The sequence below is a fragment of the Chlorocebus sabaeus genome, chromosome 23 (genome assembly GCF_047675955.1).
Source record: "Chlorocebus sabaeus isolate Y175 chromosome 23, mChlSab1.0.hap1, whole genome shotgun sequence".
NCBI classification, from domain to species: Eukaryota; Metazoa; Chordata; class Mammalia; order Primates; family Cercopithecidae; genus Chlorocebus; species Chlorocebus sabaeus.
In genome coordinates this window covers 14,194,574-14,209,262 of record NC_132926.1, presented here as the reverse complement: position 1 = coordinate 14,209,262, position 14,689 = coordinate 14,194,574, and the positions used below count along the sequence as shown (strand labels likewise).

Here is a 14,689-nt window from a genome sequence, read left to right as displayed (position 1 = left end):
ATACACTAAGTCTTTAAGGGGAAATTAAGGAGACTACACACACATGGACTGTAGCTGGTCTTGAATAACTATCCTGCTAACAAAAACGGGATCGGAGTGGGAGCTCTCATACTGGCTAAATGAAGCAACAGTTGTTTAGCATGGTGGGAAATGAATTCTCTGATAGCATAAGGAGCATAAGTCCAATTAGAAGTAGCTAAGAATCATGATGTGTTAGAACACTGAGTCTGATGTTAGATTCTTTCCAGTTCACTAAAGTGGAAAGACACTAGAGAAGGTAAGCGTCTTGCTAGGATTTTTGTCATTCCTTTGATCTAAGAAGCCAGCTCCATAGCCCCCTCCTCATTTCTCTTTGTGCTTCTCCTACTAAAGCAACAACCCGGCACACAAGTACTACTTGGCAGTGGACCCCGTGTCCGGCTCGCTCTACGTGTCCGACACCAACAGCAGGAGAATCTACCGCGTCAAGTCTCTGAGTGGAGCCAAAGACCTGGCTGGGAATTCAGAAGTTGTGGCAGGGACTGGAGAGCAGTGTCTGCCCTTTGATGAAGCCCGCTGTGGGGACGGAGGGAAGGCCATAGATGCAACCCTGATGAGCCCGAGAGGTAAAGGCCATCAAGGAAGAGTCCCCCGCCCCAGATAAAGCTTTGCCACCATCTTGGCTTTCTTCTTTTCAGAACGTAACTAAGCCCAACAGTCCAAAACACAGCTTTCCCTATAATGATTTAATCAGATAGATTGCTTTGGTGTGTGGATGGGTGTTTACAAAGAAAACCAATCATGAGGTCAGGAAATCGAGACCATCCAGGCTAACACAGGGAAACCCCGTCTCTACTAAAAATTACAAAAAAATTAGCCAGGTGTGGTGGCGGGCACCTGTAGTCCCAGCTACTCGGGAGGCTGGGGCAGGAGAATGGCGTAAACCCGGGAGGCGGAGCTTGCAGTGAGCTGAGATCACGCCACTGCACTCCAGCCTGGGCAACTGAGCAAGACTCCGTCTCAAAAAAAAAAAAGGAAAAAGAAAACCTTAGTTATTTATTTATTTGAAGTAAACTTTATCATGCACATAGGCTCCAAATGGAAAGTGAAGGGGATTGTGCCTGGAGATTTCTGACGGCTGCCAGTCACAGAAAATCAGAGGAAATCCTGGCTCCATGAGCCAGAGTGCCAGCTGTGTGGGCTGGAGACAAAACAAAGCCCAGCTGGGGGCCTCTGGCCACGCCCAGACTTTCGTGATAGACAGCAAATGTGTATGAAGTCTAAAGTGCACTGCCTCACATGTTGTAATGCCCAATAAATGGTAGTAATTAAGAATGGGTATAATTTCCAGGAGTCCAGGATGGAGAAGTTCTGGGAACCCATGGGTCTCTATTTGAAAAGGACTAAAATTACTTAACATTAAGGAGCAATCATCTGAGAGTCCAACTCCTGTTAGCATTTTTAGCTACTGTGAAAGCAGCAGGGCAGCATGGATTAAGGAGGCAAAGCCTTGTACTTGGGCACTGGGGCAAAGACACAAAATAAATAGAAGCCATATCTGTGCCTTTCCAGCCCTGCTGCAACAGGGGAATGCTAGGCCGCAGTGTCCCCCTGGGGCATTGAAGTGCTGATTGGCGTCAGGCTTAACTGGGAATACTTCCTGAAGCATACACCTTGAATTAGGAGTTTGTAACTACAGGAATCGTAGTTTCTCAACCTTACTGCTGCAATCAGTTGTGAAGTATATTTAAGTAACTTACTACTAATAATGTTTAGGGTAATGAACTTCAGAAATAACTTCTTTTCTAAAGAGAGCAGATGCAAAGTTATTTCCTGCTTCATTCATTTGCAGCCTTGGTTCATTTACAGTCCAAGAAGCATGCTTTCATCAGTTGCAGGGAAGAGGGTGGTGATATAGCCGGCACCCTAGGAACTACACAAATCCCAGCACAGTGCCCATGAGAAAGGATCTTGCCTTAGAAGGCTGAGAACCACTGATCTGAGGGTACTAATCAGTTCCAGTAGGGTCTCTGGTCTAAGCACAGAGTGCTCAGCAAGGCATCTCATCTCCCACCTCTACCCCACAATCCTACCTCTTTCCAAGAGATAAATCCACACTGCTTGTCTTGCTCAGGTATTGCAGTAGACAAGAATGGGCTCATGTACTTTGTTGATGCCACCATGATCCGGAAGGTCGACCAGAATGGAATCATCTCCACCCTGCTGGGCTCCAATGACCTCACTGCTGTCCGGCCACTGAGCTGTGATTCCAGCATGGATGTAGCCCAGGTGAGACTCTTTCTTACTTCTCTTCACTAAACAACACCTGCCTCTTGGCCTGAGCTTCTTACCTGCGTTCTGATTGGTTTGGAAGTGGAATAGGAAGGGGAGATACAGATACAGATCACGGGGTTGTTTGGAGAAAGCCTGAGATGAGCTGAACAGTAAGATGGAATGGAAAATGTCAGATAGGTATGAGAGAGAGAGAGAGTAAAAGAGAGGGAAAATTCTGTTAAGAAAAGTGGAGCCAGTGACATACTCCAGCCGTGGCAGATTACAGGGTAGAAGTTGCTGTGTAATTACCTCCTTTCTCCATCATTATTGCAGGTTTGAGAATGTACTGTACAGTGTTATATGTCAATCAGAACTTCCCTGTTAATCTGAAATGATTGCATCCTCACTATATAAACCTTTACTTTGTGCAGTAGTAACTAAAGCAGAGCCCTCTACAATATCACCCAAAGTGTGTGTTTAGTTTGGGCTCTTACAGAGGCAGAGAACAGAGGCTCACTCAAATGTACAGCATTTGTTCTCAGACAGCCTGGAATATACGTTCAGCCTTTCTACAACGGCCTTTTCAACCCTTGGCCAACCTCATAAATTTCAGCTCAAGTTCCACAGCAGACAACTTGCTACTGAGATTTTTATTTCAAATTCCACAGAGGAAAGATGTGTTTGGTTCAGTTTATTTTTTAACGCAGATACTCAAGTTGTAGTTTGCTGGCGAGCCTGCACTTTGGCTCCCCTTTGATCAGAGCCACCTTCCAAGCCACATGGCTCCTTTTTGTGAATTAGATACAGGTGCCACCTCCAAATGAACATAGCTTCCATAGGCATCTGCTTGGAGAGCAGAGTATGGGCTGGATGGCATGGTCTCTTTTGTAGTGAACTACCTGTGCAACCATATATGACAGCTCTGATGCTGGTCCAACCATCTGGAGCTGAGAAGCAGCATCATAGGTAGAGCTGATGGCCTGTTCTGGTCATGGCAGGTAACATGGTAGGAAATATGTGTTACATTATCTCTTATTCTCCATCACACCCACTCATCATGGGCAATGAGCAGCTGGTTCAATGAAGAGCATTTCTATTACAGTGTGTTATTAAAAAGCTATCTTTTTTCCTAGATACATAAAACCAGTAAGTGCCCTACAGTTAAACGTTGGACATATTAAAGGCTGTTCTTTAATCTGATACCATATCATCCACAGGTTCGTCTGGAGTGGCCAACAGACCTTGCCGTCAATCCCATGGATAACTCCTTGTATGTTCTAGAGAACAATGTCATCCTTCGAATTACCGAGAACCACCAAGTCAGCATCATTGCAGGACGCCCCATGCATTGCCAGGTTCCTGGTATTGACTACTCACTCAGCAAACTAGCCATTCACTCTGCCCTGGAGTCAGCCAGCGCCATTGCCATTTCTCACACTGGGGTCCTCTATATCACTGAGACAGATGAGAAGAAGATTAACCGTCTACGCCAGGTAACAACCAACGGGGAGATCTGCCTTTTAGCTGGGGCAGCCTCAGACTGCGACTGCAAAAACGATGTCAACTGCAACTGCTATTCAGGAGATGATGCCTACGCGACTGATGCCATCTTGAATTCCCCATCATCCTTAGCTGTAGCTCCAGATGGTACCATCTACATTGCAGACCTTGGAAATATTCGGATCAGGGCAGTCAGCAAGAACAAGCCCATTCTTAATGCCTTCAACCAGTATGAGGCTGCATCCCCCGGAGAGCAGGAGTTATATGTCTTCAATGCTGATGGCATCCACCAATACACTGTAAGCCTGGTGACAGGGGAGTACTTGTACAATTTCACATATAGTGCTGACAATGATGTCACTGAATTGATTGACAATAATGGGAATTCCCTGAAGATCCGTCGGGACAGCAGTGGCATGCCCCGTCACCTGCTCATGCCTGACAATCAGATCATCACCCTCACCGTGGGCACTAATGGAGGCCTCAAAGTCGTGTCCACACAGAACCTGGAGCTTGGCCTTATGACCTATGATGGGAACACTGGGCTCCTGGCCACCAAGAGTGATGAAACAGGATGGACGACTTTCTATGAGTAAGTGGGTTTGTAAAGCATCTCTGAAGAGCCCTTCCCTTGTTCTAGCTGGCATCAGGTCTGGTCGTTCGTGTAGCTTTTTAAATTGCTTTGTCATGTTGTCTTTCTAACTTTAATGATGTCTTATGGCCTCAAGATATTCATGTCCCCTCTCCCTGACTCTAAAATGATTTGCTCTATTGGGTCTCTGATATTGAGCATCCTCCCTACTAGAGCTGGGAATTCCTGTTGCCTGCTTGCCGTTCAAATTTCAGGATATTGGACATGCACAGCACCTAGGAGGTAAAGCGTTGATTAACTTTGCTGATTATTCATGTTTGCCATGGGTGCGGAAATTAGAACCTAAAAGGCAAGATCCCAGTGGGGCTCCTGTAATTTGCCAATAGGTCCAGCAACACACTTGATTGCACAGACAGGTAGATAAACTCTGAATTTCCTCCTTAGCAGAAGTAGATCGATACAGATAAAGCGTTAGGTATATTAAAAGATGCGAGAGCTGGTCATATTTCCCCTAACAATTATCTCATACTTAATAGTCCTGACGCTTGTTTTGCAAAAAGCTGTTTTTCCTAGTTCCTGCAGGCAGTTCTTGGTCAAAGTGCCTGCTGCTATAGGTACTAATGGTGGGATGCTGGTTGGAGGAAGTTACTAGGCATGATTCTGCCAATGGCTGGCTGATACTGGAGCAGAATTTATAAATATCTGGCTCTCCTAGGTGATGAAGGAGTGTGTTAACCCCTACGTACTTGGAGTCCTTGCTTGCTTTTTGTCTGGATGCTGCTGCTAGCAGATAATGTAGTAAGTTAGGGAGAGTTGGCACAGAGAAAAATAGGGGACAACAGGGAGAACAGAAAACCTCATTGTTGATCATTCCTAAATCCAGCAATGTTTACTTCCTGTTTGTATGCCAATGGTCTTGGGAGAATGTAAAAGGAAGCTGTTGCCACCTGCTGGATACTTGCTGCATTGCAGAAGAATTGCTTTCCCTGGTTCTGACTTTCTTCTTTGGGCAACTCTTTCTCAGACTTCTGAAGCATCTTAATACCTTCGGGACACTGGGGGTTTGATCAGACTTCACCAGCTAGTGATTCTGCCCTCGAGGGTACCATCTGAGTGCCGTCCTTGGCTCTCACACCGAGTTAGATTGAAGCTATACACTCACCCAAACACCTCCGGGATTTTCCTCTTCTGAGGAAACCTCTTTCTGACAGTTTCACCCGAAGACCTAATACATTTCAGAAACAATTTGTTGGCTCTCCCGAAAGAGGGGAAAAAACATCCTTCTCAGGGAGGCCAGCCTGAACTGGGCCTGGTTTAGAGACTGCCATAAAGAAGCTTGGGCTCAAGTGCATCCACAGGTCTGAACTCTAAAACAGAAAGTATTTTCCAGAAAGTGTCCCTAGTTTAATGAAAACATAGGCATGATTCATAAATGTGTTTTAAAATGTTCAGAAGTTACATTGAAACTGAATGATTTTTTATCTTAATTTGATAAGCTGCCCTTTTTTTCAGAATGATAAATCCAATGACCACAGATTCTCCATTGTGGGGTTCAAATGTATAAGGTTTTCTTTTCTACCTAAAAAGATGGTGAGTTCTTTTTGTTCGATGGCACTTTTGGCACATCATCAGCCAATTGGCAGACACACAGCCGATTTAAAAATCAGACACAACTTCACCTCCTGTCAGGGCAGTGCAGTCAAGACCAACACTACATAGCCTTAGCCAAAACTTTAGAGAAAGTGTGATGAAGAAAACCACACAGAGGCTGTGAGGCTACTAGAAAACAGTCTGTCCTGGTCGGGAGCGATGCCTCATGCCTGTAATCTCTGCACTTTGGGAGGCCAAGGCAGGAGGATCACTGGAGGCCAGCAGTTTGAGACCAGCCTGGCCAACATGAAAAACCTCATCTCTACTGAAAATACAAAAGTTAGCCAGGTATGGTGGTGTACACCTGTAGGCTCAGCTACTCAGGAGGCAAAGGCACGAAAATCACTTGAATTCAGGAGGTGGAGTTTGCAGTGAGTTGAGATCACGCAGCTGCACTCCAGCCTGGGTGACAGAGGGACACTCTGTCTCAAAAAAAAAAAGAAAGAAAGAAAGAAAGAAAACGATGTGTCCTTCAATGAGAGCTTCCTTAGGGGGATTCCTCTCTTCCAACTCTGTTATGGGGGCAGGTAACAAATCCCCCTGTAGGTGGGAAGAGTGACCATATCTTTTTTTCTGCATAGAACATGAGGTAGAGAAGCCATTTATCTACTCTGTTGTCACAATGACTGTCTAAATATGGATTTGATTATCCCCATTTTATGGCTAAAGAAATTGAGGCTCAGAGAATTGAAGTGACTCCCCTGAGACCACACAGGGAGTCGGTAGTGAAGCAGAACTGGAATCCAGATCTCCAAGCCCAGCTTTCTTTGTATTGCACACCAGCATCATAAAGCAGGGCTATGAATGGAATTTGTAACTCCACCTTCAGACTCCACATGGGAACTGTTCCGGAATTTTTGGGAAGATGTAACTCAATAAGGCCATCCCATCGATGACTCTGGAGGCAGGAGAGACAGAGAGAGGTAGGAAAAAATAACCCTATCAAATCTTCCTGGACCCATTTTATGATCAGCCAGTTCCAGAAACTTCCAGGACGTCCAACCTTGGAATTAAGATTTCCCCAGATGCAGGCCATTGGGTCTTGATAGAAGAAGTATCCTGATCTAGTTACATCCCTGAGGGAACTCAGGTTTTCACAGTCTTCCCCAAAAGGCAGCATCTTATACCAGAAAGCTCCTGGGTCTTAGCCTCAGGATGACAGGGGTGAGGAGTCTTTCTCTGCCGTACACTTACTGATTGACGCTGGACACATTATTTAACCTCTCTGAGCTTCAATGTCTCATCTGTCACATGGGGATAAAAATGCAGATTAACAGGAGCCCTGTGCTAATCCACTGAGATAATACATTTTTAGAAATTAGCAAAGCACTTGTCATATAGAAGTTTAACTCAGAGTATAGGCTAATGGGATTTTAGAGGAATTATTAAGCACACCTCTGTCTCCTTCCTACCCTTCAGGTTTCACTCAACTAACTGTATAGCGGTTACAAGAGTCAGACAGATAGAGACTTATTTTGGAAAAGCAGAATTAAAGAATGCAGCTTGCACATTAGGTCTTTTTAATACCTCACTTTGCATTTCTCGTGCTCTCTTCCTACCTCCCAGTGCTACCTGCTGGTCTCCCATCCCCTGCAGGAGCAGAGTCTGCCATAGCAAACTTGGGGCTCAGTGGGGCAGAAAAACACATCACCCTTGAAGAGAGGTCCTCCAGAAGAGAGAAATGATAAAGAGCCTCTTTAGTCATGTTCAACTTCTCCCAATCCAGCAACTGGGGAAGGGGCAAATGTCAGATCAAAGGAAAAGATGGAAGTTGACTTCCCATAGTGTGGGGTTCAAGAGTGATTTTACAGAATAAGCTGCCATGCAACTCATGAAGGCTGGAATGGGCCCCTTTAAAAATTGCCTTTCTCTCTCGTCTTTGTCCTGGGAAGTGAAGAGTTAGGCAGAAATGGAGCTGATACGGAATGCTCTTTGGAAACACTATCATGCCTGCTAAGTTCCCAGACTAGGGAAGGTCCATCTGTATTCCTGAAAAGAACAGTACTGTCCTTAAAATTACACTTTCTACTCCCTATACTCTCTCTTTCTCCACTCTCTCCCTTCTTTATTGCAGTCCCTAGCACCTATTACTCACCATCTGACATGCTGTCTGTTTTCTACCTTGGTTTAGTTTTGCCCTCTTCAGCTAGCATGAGTGCAAGAATTTTGCTCCATTTTCTTCCCAGTCATATATCCAGTGCCTTGAACTGTGTTTGACATATCACAGGCACTTGATGAATATTTATTGACTACATAATTCAAAGGCAGCCTCCAGCCCCACTCCAGCCAAGCTGGGCCGGTTCCATTGGGTTGGCATTGAGATCCCATTGCTGGAACTTACAGCGCTTCACTCCTACATGCAGTCATTTGCAAAAAGACCTACATCTGAAGACGCTCCTTGGGGGAAGTAAGTAGAGCTGGAGGCAGCCGAATCTTCTTAAAGAAAAATCTGGTTTTCTCCCTTTGGTCCATGAGATTCTAGTCCCTACCCTAAAGCTCTGTTCCCGAAAGTAGAAACTCCAGTTCCTACTACTTCTCTCATAAGGAAACTCAGCAAGCCTATGCATTGTAAGTGTCCCCAAACTACAGTGGATTGGAATTAAAATCCTTGACCTGGTCCCAGAGAATGTACTTGTCAGCAGGAGGAGAAACTGTCTGTTACTGAGTACTGCACTAGACACTCCGTACCCAAATACTTAGAATTGCTTTGTTTTCTGATTTTAAATACCTTTTGTTTCTACTTATTAAACATGAAAGTATTGATTACAAATAATTTCTTTTTTTTTTTTTCTTTTTTTGAGACAGTCTTGCTCTGTCACCAGGCTGGAGTGCAGTGGTGCAGTCTCAGCTCATTGCAACCTCTGCCTCCCAGGTTCAAGCGATTCTGCCTCAGCCTCCTGAGTGCTGGGACTATAGGCGCGTGCCACCACGCCTGGCTAATTTTTGTATTTTTAGTAGAGACAGGGTTTCACCATGTTGGCCAAGATGGTCTCAGTCTCCTCACCTCGTGATCCACCCGCCTCAGCCTCCCAAAGTGCTGGGATTGATTACAGGCACAAGCCACCACGTCCGGCTGATTATAAGTAATTTCTAAATTATGAGAAAACACAAAGAAGAAAATGAAGATTAGTCAAAATTCCACACAGCAAAACCACCATTAACATTTAAATGTCTATATTTTCAGAGAATTTCTGCTCCATATAGATAATGATACTTTTTACCCCTCCCTGAAAAAAAAGCTACTGTCAGGGGAGTATATTTTATACCCCACTCTTCCACTCAACATGTGTAGATTTGTCTATGCCAATAAATAGAAGCCCATGTTGTCAATCTTGATGGCTTCGTAGTTTTCCACTTTATGGATTGATCGTCAGTTACCTAATGAATCTCCCATAAAGGAACATCTAGGTTGTTCTAGTTAGTCACTATTGTAAATAGCACCTTTGTCCCCCTGCCTGAGAAGTGATTTCTTTAGCAGGTAAGAAAACACAGAGGAGCCCTGTCTATTTAGCAGACCTGAGTCCACATCCCTGGTTACAACACCAGGGCTTTCCAGGGAGTGAATGGTCTGCGCCACCCCCTGCCTGGGGCCCTGAGCAAGTGATAAGGGTGGATTCTGAGCTCACAGAGATTCCTGCTCCAAGATCTCCCTCCTCTCTCCCCCAACACCTTTACACAGCCCGGTGTCCAGCTTAATGTGATTGCACTCTCAGCTTTCAAACTTCTGCAGAGCTTCACTGCTTCCAGTTCTTCCCAGAAGCAAAGTTTCTCAGATCCCTGAAAGCCTGAGCCAAGTCTGCAATTTTTTATTCCAAAAACATTTCCTGAGTGCTCTCTGTCTTTGATGTTGTCATCCTAAGCCCTAAGCAAAAACGTCAAACAGGCCACAGCGGTCCTTTCCACTGCTCACAGGCCGTCCCCACAGGGATGCTTCTCTGAGGACCCCCCATCCCCATGTGCTGCACAAGCTCGAGTTCCCATCCCTCAGAACCTGCCAGCTTTTTCCCTCTCCCCTGTCCAAAGGGAGTAACCCCCAGGGGTCGAGCCACTTTTCCTTCTTTTTCACCCTCCAAACAAAATGTCTTCAGAGCTCCGCCTTCTTCCTCCCCTTCCTCCTCCAGTAACAAAACTCATCTGGGAGAGCCCAAAGGCCTCTACATGCAGACCTGGAAACAAGCCTGCTTTCCTGTCTGAGATGTGTGAAGGGCCCAGCTCTCAGAGTACAGTGGATCTTCCAAAGTGGGGAAAGGCTGTCCCAACTAGAACCAGGCTTCTTGCTAGAGGTGATGCAGGGAGAAAACTCCACAGTGTAAGGAAAGAGGACAGATGACACATACACATAAAGAAGGAGGCTCCAATGTCAGGCCATTTGCAGGCAGTAGGGCACGATCATTGGTGTCCCTAGACTTGGGTGCTAACTAATGGTCATTGGGAAATTGTCTAAGAAGGCTGCATGGGAAGTGGAGCCATGGTGGTTTGGGGACCAAAGAATAGGTTCCGTTCAGCCAGGCCTTCTATGCTGAGCTAACATGTGCAGGTGGCATTTGGCACAGGCTGACTGTCCAGAGGCCTAGAAGGTGATGAGGGAGACAAGGTTGGACCCCAGTAGAAGACTCGGGGCATAGAAGGTCTCAAATAGCCAGATTTTTATTTGATTGAGCAACCAATGGGAAAAGAGTGTGGTTTGTTCAGCAGAGAACTAACATGGTGAAACTGATATTTTGGGAATATTAATTTGGTGGCTTTGTAGAACACCTAAATTAAAAACAAGAGAAGGCTGAGTGTGTGACTCACGCCTATAATCCCAGCACTTTGGGAGGCCAAGGCAGGTAGATCACCTGAGGTCAGGAGTTTGAGACCAGTCTGGCCAACATGACAAAATCTCATCTCTACAAAAAAATACAAAAATTAGCCGGGCATAGTGGTGCATGCCTGTAATCCCAACTACCTGGGACGCTGAGGCAGGAGAATTGCTTGAACCCGGGAGGTGGAGGTTGCAAAGAGCGGAGATCACACCACTGCACTCCAGCCTGGGACAGAGTGAGACTCCATCTCAAGGAAAGAAAAGAAAAAGAAAAGCAAGAGAAGCTCACAAGTGGCTGTTCTCTTTAACTAGAGGCAGTCTGAGACCAGGTGAATGAAATGTTTTCCAGGATCTGAAGTCAGTTATATCAGCGGGTAGAAGAAAGCATCACCGCTGTTTCTCAGCGCATAATGGGGTTTTGACTGTGACAAGGGGCCTCCGTGAGATGCGCCACTCAGCCAACCCACCTTTCCAGCTCTCTCTTTCTCTGGCCCTGTGAGTCTTGGGAATACTTTCAGCCCCAGTGACTGCTGCTAACCAGTGTTTATCTCCCCCCAGCTATGACCACGAAGGCCGCCTGACCAATGTGACGCGCCCCACGGGGGTGGTAACCAGTCTGCACCGGGAAATGGAGAAATCTATTACCATTGACATTGAGAACTCCAACCGTGATGATGACGTCACTGTCATCACCAACCTGTCTTCAGTAGAGGCCTCCTACACAGTGGTACAAGGTGAGCCGTACCAACCTACCCCCAAACTCACCCACAGACCCAGAACCCAGCCAAGCCCAATGTGTGAGTTACCCAGGCTGGGATGACTTCCAGAGATCCAGCGTACCCCTCAGCTTTCTGTTTTATTCAAGTGTCCTAACAGCAAACTAACTCTATAAGAGGTCTATCTAGTAGAAAATGACTTAATAAGATACAGCAGAATGTCATCTACACCCAACCAAATGTCTGGATATTTGAACTGTCTACATAGTTATCTGAAAATGTCCATTCCCTGCCCCCCCCCATACTCTCTCCCTACCTCTTACCCTTCCATCACCACCTCTACCCACCAATCCGAAACACAGAGTTATCGTCTCAAAGATCATTCATTCTCCTGGCCCACCACTAGATTTCATATTTTCTTGTTCCATCCTGATTCTCTTTTTTAAGCATTTGTTTGATGAGTTGGTTGCCCTGGGACTAGAGCTGTTTAACATTCTCTCTCCAAGACTGGGATCTCAAAGGTCTCTGACCACCCTGTGGTTACTGTTGCTATTAGACATGTTTTGCAGTCCAGGGCAAGCACTGGGGCTGGCAAGAAAATGAATTGTGCTGATTAATTTTTCTTTTAATTAAGATATGTCGGTGGGCTAGCCTGTTGTCAGAGGATAAAAGTGTCCTCTCTGTAGATAAATGGTGACATTTCTGGACTATTATCCCACAGCAGAGCCTGTTTCAATGACTCTATTTCTGCTCTGCCAAATGATTAATGATGTAGATTCTGTCCTTCTGTGTGACGGCTGGAGTCGCAGGAGCGACAGGTACACACTTGCTCACTGCCCCAAAAGCTGACATCTCAGAGGCCAGCCCAGGCCAGCTCCTTTGCCCAGACAATCAGGAAGCAGTGTATCTGTAAAAGGAGTCTCTGACTCCCATTTCCTTCCTGTAACTTTTCGATAAAGGAAAAGGTCAGAAGTCTGATTGACTCGTGTAGTTTCTACTGGGGAAGATAAACACATTATTGGCATCCACTGGCTCCATCTCCCTCATGTGTTTGAGTCTCTTCAGAGTTCTCGAGTGGAGGTGGCATCAGATGCAGTCAGCAGTAAAAGCATGAGGATGGGGAAGGTTGATTCTTCTCTCTATTTTCTTGAAGAATCCTGGGCTTTGATTTGCAGTGGATCTGACCTGTGACTAGACCAGCAACCTTGGGTTAGATGGCAGGCAAAGGGGGAAAAAATTGAAGTCATTTTTTTTCTTTTTTTTTTTTTTTTTTTTTTTTTTGGTATAAGCTAAAATATATATGTTAAGGTTTGGGAATTTGATTGACACAAATTGTGTAGGCAATAGACATCTTTAAATGTTTAAACGTGCTATTAATAGTCTTCAGTGAGTAAAAGAAACATCACGGCATAATTATTTCTGGAGTGCCACATATTATGTTTTTCTTTACGTGGATCAGTAGTATCTCTGCTACTTACCTTCACATGGTATGTGTGCTAATTGAAGGCAGCCTTAGACTGATGACTGCAAAGTACCATGGAAACCTATAAAAAAAAAAATAGGGGTTCTATTCTCTTCTGACTAATAGAGTGGATAATTTATTTCCCTATCCCCACCCCCACTTACATTCTTCCAGATCAAGTGCGGAACAGCTACCAGCTCTGTAATAACGGTACCCTGCGGGTGATGTATGCTAATGGGATGGGTGTCAGCTTCCACAGCGAGCCCCATGTCCTAGCAGGCACCATCACCCCCACCATTGGACGCTGCAACATCTCCCTGCCTATGGAGAATGGCTTAAACTCCATTGAGTGGCGCCTAAGAAAGGAACAGATTAAAGGCAAAGTCACCATCTTTGGCAGGAAGCTCCGGGTAAGTGGTTCCACCCAATCTGTTACCACAGAGTGGGAGGGGATACACCCTTTCCTCACAGAGCTGAGAAAGTTTCCCAGCTTCAAAGCCTCTAATACTCCTTTATTCCCTGGAAAAGGCAAACTCTTCGCTCAGAAAATGGAATCCATTTCCCTTTGGGACTCGTACCTTGGGGAAAACATTCTCCATTTCCTAGGACTGAAAAAGTCGGCCATTTCCTGCTATGGGGATTTACATTATGCAGTAACTAGAGACGGCTTTGGTCTTCTTTTCACACTTGCTGTCTTCTTCCTCAATTTTCACTGTCTGGCGAATTCAACCAATGAACTGGTGTTCGTGCCTACTATGTGCCGAGCAATTTGCTAAGTACTGGAAGAACACAACTTTTAAAGTATGTTCTTTGCACTCAAGGAATCGAGAGTCTGATAAAATATGCAGACACAGGATGATCACAGGTTAAGTGAAAAGACAGAGGTACATGCAGGGCCTGATGGGATCCCAGAGGGGATGTCACTCCGCTTGAGAGGTTCAGAGAAGATTTCCCAAGAGGAAGTAACAACTGAACCTCAGTGGGGAGTTTTAGCCAACCTTAGTTTTCCCAGACCAGGCAACTTGCCCCACATGACATCTTTTTAAAACCAATATATAACATTAATTGAGCATTATTATACTATAAACCCTATGTGAAATGCTTTGCTTGTATTATCTTATTTTAACTTTTTCAATAGCTCCATGAGGATAATTATTACTATCTCCATTTTTCAGATGAGAAAACACAGACTCAGGGAAGCTAAATTACCTGTCCAAGGACACAATGGCTAGAAAGGGCAATGCCAGGACTCGACCCCAGGTCTCTCTTTCTGTCTGACTCATTTGCCAGTATGTCACACACCTTCCTGCTTATCCGTGGTCATCCAGATCATCTCGACAGGAGTGGATTCTGCTCCAGTCACTTATCTGTCACCAGGAGGGAACAGTTCCTACCATCATGCTAACCCCTTCCCTGGGGAGGGGGAATGAATACTGGGGATCGCAATCTTCATCAAATTCAGCACATATTTATTGAGCACCTACTATGAGCCAGGCACTGTGCTATGCACCTAATGGCATATAAAGCAAAGGCCCTAACTTCCTGCACCTTATGTTCAGGTTGAAGGGAGATGGGAGAGAGGGGCAGATAATAAGTAAACTCATAAATAAAAATAACTGCAGAACAAGACAAGCACTGGGAAGTCAGTAAACAATGGAACAAGGAGTTTATCAAATGCTTTGGAATCCCTGAGAATAGAAGGCTCAGCATCG

At 45.3% G+C, this 14,689-nt stretch overlaps 1 protein-coding gene across 11 annotated transcripts in view; it reads left to right on the top strand.

Annotated features, from left to right (window-relative positions):
* Positions 1-14,689, top strand: part of TENM2 (teneurin transmembrane protein 2) — a 702,758-nt gene that overhangs the window by 654,273 nt on the left and 33,796 nt on the right. For all 11 annotated transcript variants that reach the window (XM_038009398.2, XM_038009393.2, XM_073010537.1 and 8 more), the window contains 5 exons: positions 373-605; positions 2,114-2,268; positions 3,471-4,345; positions 11,358-11,533; positions 13,152-13,387. In XM_038009398.2, the coding sequence (XP_037865326.2) occupies positions 373-605; positions 2,114-2,268; positions 3,471-4,345; positions 11,358-11,533; positions 13,152-13,387 (1,675 nt within the window). The remainder of the gene's footprint in view (positions 1-372; positions 606-2,113; positions 2,269-3,470; positions 4,346-11,357; positions 11,534-13,151; positions 13,388-14,689) is intronic.